This window comes from Perkinsus marinus (assembly GCF_000006405.1).
Source record: "Perkinsus marinus ATCC 50983 genomic scaffold scf_1104296930890, whole genome shotgun sequence".
NCBI classification, from domain to species: Eukaryota; Perkinsozoa; order Perkinsida; family Perkinsidae; genus Perkinsus; species Perkinsus marinus.
The window spans coordinates 1-5,293 of record NW_003215963.1 but is presented as its reverse complement, the minus strand read 5'-3'; the positions used below and the strand labels follow the sequence as shown (position 1 = coordinate 5,293).

The following is a 5,293-nucleotide window of genomic DNA, read 5'->3' as shown; positions in this document are numbered from 1 at the left end:
TTGGTTCCTCGGAGTCCTGTGTCCCCAAATGTAGCATTCAAAGCCTATCGAGAAACAACATCCTCACAGACAAGGGGAGTGTCGGATGTAACGAGGGAGGTTAGCATGCAGCATGCAGCATATTAGTCAACTCCGCAAACTCCAATACTTACACCGTGTAGCATATAAGAATCGATACGTGTAGAGTACTGTGTACACGTATTAAAATCAACCTCACGTATCACACACTTATACTGCTTCCTTTACCTCTTCGCTCAATTCCCCCAGAAAGCCTTCCCGGCTCTCAACATATGCCAGCGAAACTTCTTTCCTGTAAGCTGCGATAGTTACTGTCGGCGTAGCGCTCGCCTACAGTTGACACGAACACATTTATTCGAAGTGGGAGCGAAAAAATTAACACTGTAGTCTTACAGTGTAGGTAACGCTCCCTGATGTCCAGTCGAGCTCTATCCCAGATCTCGTGTACTTTCTAAACTCTAGAGTTGTATTTACTGCCGATCCGAACTTCAAAAACTGCAAGTAACAAGGATGTGTCGAGAAGCACCGATGACAATGAAGCCGTTAATATGCGTACCTCACTAAGCAAAACGTAGAGATAAGTGGCGTCAAAGCAGAGCCCATCTCGACGTCGATGTTTCACGTGTGAATAGGTTGTCGAAAATTCCTCGTAAGACATGGAGCACACACGCCGGGTTGCTTGGTGCCACTCCTCAAGGCTTCCAGTAGCGTGCAAGCCGAGTGAGTCTGCCACCTGCCATACAGGGCAAATAACGTTATCATGCCATAAGGACATATTTGTTGAGGGATGCACGTCGTTCACTGACGGTCCAGTGTGAATCCATCAGCTCGCCGCATCACCGGTTTACCGTAGCAAAGTTGCTGACCGCGACGAATCGTGTGTTATCTATCCTGGGTTGATACACACCGTCGAAAGTGCAGTCTCTAACCCAACAAAGGGTGTTGCTCGACCCAAACAGCTGCCGGACCAACGATGCACACTTATCTGAATCAACCCTGTTAATAATCTCCGATGAGAAACAATGAGTACCAAAGTCGCCAGTGCCTCGCATAACTACTGCCAAAGGTATTTGGAATAGTGCAGTAGCGAAGTCTGGCTGGTAGTCCATGCCTTTGAAGTAACAGGGATTGTTGATGGTTGACACAGAGTCCACCTAAGGTCCATGATCAAGCAGGGAGACTACTCGCTCTCCCATTATCGTCTATGCGATCGAGGGATCTTACCCTCAGGAGTTCCTTCGATATTATCGCGGCGCTCACTCGTCTGTTAGCCTCAACCAAACCATAGTGCAGATACGACTTCGTGTACAGTCTGCAAGAAGAAATGCGGTTGTTGTTCATAGAGGGGGAACTGACAAGGCTGAATACATCTCAAGGTATCTTACCGAATGGAGGAATATCCTCTGGGGGACAAAGCTAGAGGGAAGAGATTCTGCAAGACATAATGCGCTCGTGTTGGGACGAAGGCGACTTGGAAGGAGGCTCCTCCCTGAGGCTAACGTGTGATGCAACACCACCAAGAAAATCATCACCATATCAAGCCAACCGAGACTAGCGTCTTGATTGTAGCCGGCAAGCGTGCGGTTATCGGCGTTGAGAGATAACCACCCGAAAGCCGCTTCCTCCTCGCCTGAACGGGTACGTTTCTCGCGGTCCCGATCGACTCACAGCTCCGAGCATGAGAATACTCAGTGAAGCTCTTGAATATCTTGCTTTGGAATTTGTTTTAACAAGTGAGCAGCCTAAGCGTGGTGAATAATCACCTGATAACACTTGGGCGTAATCCTCTCTAAAATAGAATGGCGTCTCCTTGAGGTATCGAATACACTCTTTCATCAGAGCATCTCGTCGGGCTGGCACCACATCTCGCATTCCTACAGAGCATCATGGTGAGCCACTCAGAGCACACTTCCGTACCAGCCGTAGCCCTCAAGTAAATAGGGAAGTATTTCCAGAATGGCCTCACAGCAGCCAGTCGACCTTTGGCATATTCTACTAGAGCCAACAATGACTTCACCACACCACTAGGTGCTAACGCCGAATAAGATATACCAGGCGATGTCTTAAACGAGCCGATGAGTTCGGGGACTGAAGTGATACATCTGAGACACTGGAGGACCATCTTCACGAGAAGAGTCAGCCCGGATGGAATGCACTCGTCTCCCTCTACTAACGCTATTGGGCTTACACACGATGTATCTGTCGAATGAGTCCGCCGCCGATGAATTATCAATTGGTGGAGGTAGACGGTATTGGAATACTTTCATACGTGATCCACTTGATCCAGCGTCGATAACCTCGACAGAGTGAGCGCCTCACAGAGCCGATACATACAGTCCCTCACCATAACGAAGAACCACGGATCAGTAGGTGTTGTCACTGTAGTAGCATTGTGTCGAGCCTCTGATGCTTCGACTGTCGTGATGATAGCAAGAAGGTAGAAGAGGATGTGCAGTGGCATTGGTGACGAGGGACACGATCCAGAGCCTTGGGGTAGATATACAATAAACATCAAGATCTCACAAGAAGGGTATTGACCAACGTGTAGCAACAGCTCAGCGGTCACTAACAACGAATGAGCTGTGGAGCCGGATGAGAGCCACTTTTGTGATATGCGTATTCAGTGTTAGCGGAACTCCACCACTTGAGTGGATTACATGAGGCCATATCACGTCATGAACGAGAGCGGCCAGCGGCCTGCGGTGCCGCCGACTGAGTGGAACTCATGCCACATTGACGAGAACAAAAGGGAGAGAGCATCCAAAAGGAAACTCCCAGGGGCCGATCATATGATAAAAGAATATAACATAAGCTATGCAGCAAGGAAAGAAGACAGTCATGAAGGCGAGTTCAGACAAGCACAGTCGTACCCAAGCACTCCATCAGGATCGCTCATCATGACGATGCTCGGCAGGGTATGCCATCTATGCAACGCCTCATAGCTGTACACGTTGGTGTCGGACTCTCGCTGGACCAGCCTTAGGAGCTGACGCCTACTCTTTTCGATCGCGAGGAGAATATACATCTCCATAGCGCGGCTCGCGAGTACAGTTCTCCTTTGGCCACCAAAACACTGAGACGCTTTCAAACCCAGTCATATACTGCGAGACCAGTCACTTCTGCCGTTCCGTACTGGAGTAGTGCCGCCAAAGTGCGTTCCATAGACGAAGACTCGGCGGTGACTTCGACTGCACAGATTCATATTCAACTCTGACGCAATAGGTTGAAATGAGAAACATGAAGAGGTCATCAAGGATCATGACTGGACACGATACGGCGGCGAACCACATGGTGATTCCCTAATGGTCAGACAGTCCAATAAGGCTGCTATGTCGGTACCCGTTGCAAGCATTGATCATACGCTTGTGTCATGAGACCTGCTAATATCGCTATCATCACGAGCTGGCAAGCTGCTTCGGCGAGTTTTACCCACCTCCTAGGGAATCTCTGGTCTCGGGAGGGGCAAATCTCAGAAACGACATGCTCTTGCTCATCATACGCTCAGCAAGGATATAACTACATCGTCTGAGAGACAAATAAAGATACGTTACCGCTACGAAGCCGCTGTACTAGGAGGAAAAAAGAACATCAAGCAATCCAACACCTGACATGGTACACAATTGCATGGTAGCTCACCTGTATAGTAGGACTGCCCGGTCCCATGAGTAACACAGTAACCACTTGATCTCCTCCGCACTATACCCGATCTGAGGGCTGGTCAATCAGACTGTACTCAAACATCCGAATGTATACAGTGTACCTCTTTCAGATATGCAACTCCATTGTTCTTCATAGTTTCCTCCAGAAGGGTCAACAAGTTGCCCAGGATCTGAGAAGCACTGCTCTCCGTAGTCGATGAGACTAACGGTCTTACTTGTAGCGTCGAGTCATCAGCTCCCTCCTGAGCCCGTAACCACTCTCGATAATAGACCGGCAGCATAGTGCCCGCATCAGCAGGTGAACTGGTTAGAATCGACAAAACCATACCCGCGACATCTAACGCTGGCGGACGCCGATTCAAGCACCAAGATGTGAGTATCTTCGGGCGACCAGTCACTGAGAACGGTCAGCAATCACGACCAACCTCAAGCCAATCCTTAGACGCTATGCCTCTAGACTGAGCTGAGTCCAAGACACGCTTGATTTCATGCAGCCTCTTTTCGGCATTCCGGGGGCCAGATAGAGCGCCAACGGTGCACTTGAACTCGAATAAGAGTATTAATGGCAGACATCGTGAGCCGCCTATCTCGATACTCTCAGACCTTAGTAAATTCAGTCCCACCTGAACATGTACACCTCGTACAAGGTGTCCCCTGCATCGTGTTCGAATGGAATATCAGTACCCATCATCTACCTCATAAAGCTCAACGACCGACAAATTTCCCAGACTGCTAACGTCCTCCAAGCTCGTACTCTCTGATTCGACCGCACTATCTCTGTGATAAATCTTTCAAGCGAGCTCGCGCTGGACGGAGGTACATTACGTTGCACCAGTGGCCGTCTCGCCAGACTCCTCCATATGCATCGCCATTCTCGTTATAGCGGTGAGCATGAATACCAAGCACATACGGGCATCATCAGCTAGCTGACCATAACGATTATTGCAGATGGCATCACCGTTCAGTGAATCAGAGTTTGGCCGTTAGAAGTTCGCTGTTCTTGATGTAATACACCGCATAGAACTCGCTTACCTTTTCTGAGTCCTCTTCGTTGGGATCCACCCTCGACTCCTCATGAGGTAGAAGGAAATGTTTTATGAGTAAGCGGGCGCAACGCAGTGCGCGGAAGGCCTAGGGAGAACTCGCAACGATCGGAGCGTCAGAGATACGTACAACGCAAAACGAAAAGACTAACCCAGTTAGCATTCAACTGCCAGGTACATGAGGCACTACCGCATCCCAAGCTTCCGGTTCTTGGTCTTCACAGTTTCCCAGCTGGATGCCAAGATTCCATGCTATTCTGAACAGAGCAGTCACCTGCTCAATCACTCGGTCTGCCTCTGATCCACAGTTATCGAGCCTAGTCTGAACAAACGAACAAGGATAAACGCTCGAGGAAAACGAATAAGTCAGAAACATTTGAGCCTGGATGATCCGCTCAGAGGCATACAATATAAAAATGATACGCGAGCAAGCACGACTGAGGATGGACTAGGGTCAGCTTGAGGTAGAATAAAGTCACTACCCGGATTTGAACCGGGGTTGTCACGGCCACAACGTGACGTCCTAACCACTAGACGATAGCGACTCTAATAAAATTATATCAGAGAAGTGCG

General features: G+C 49.1%; 2 protein-coding genes and 1 non-coding gene across 3 annotated transcripts; all 3 read right to left on the bottom strand.

Annotated features, from left to right (window-relative positions):
* Positions 1 to 854: 854 nt before the first annotated feature.
* Pmar_PMAR007185 (Ectonucleoside triphosphate diphosphohydrolase, putative) lies at positions 855 to 2,496 on the bottom strand (the record flags this gene model as incomplete). Its single annotated transcript, XM_002786817.1, has 9 exons — positions 855 to 1,003; positions 1,049 to 1,172; positions 1,243 to 1,369; positions 1,404 to 1,507; positions 1,551 to 1,648; positions 1,782 to 1,892; positions 1,936 to 2,106; positions 2,207 to 2,315; positions 2,363 to 2,496. Coding segments are annotated over 9 exons (1,125 nt in total), but the record flags the coding sequence as incomplete, so codon positions are not given.
* Positions 2,497 to 4,883: 2,387 nt separating this feature from the next.
* Pmar_PMAR007184 (hypothetical protein) lies at positions 4,884 to 5,042 on the bottom strand (the record flags this gene model as incomplete). The annotated part of the gene is made up of 1 exon (XM_002786816.1): positions 4,884 to 5,042. A coding segment is annotated over one exon (159 nt), but the record flags the coding sequence as incomplete, so codon positions are not given.
* A 151-nt stretch (positions 5,043 to 5,193) lies between these two features.
* Pmar_PMAR007183 lies at positions 5,194 to 5,265 on the bottom strand. Its single transcript has one exon. It is a non-coding gene; the product is annotated as a tRNA-His (tRNA).
* Positions 5,266 to 5,293: the final 28 nt, after the last annotated feature.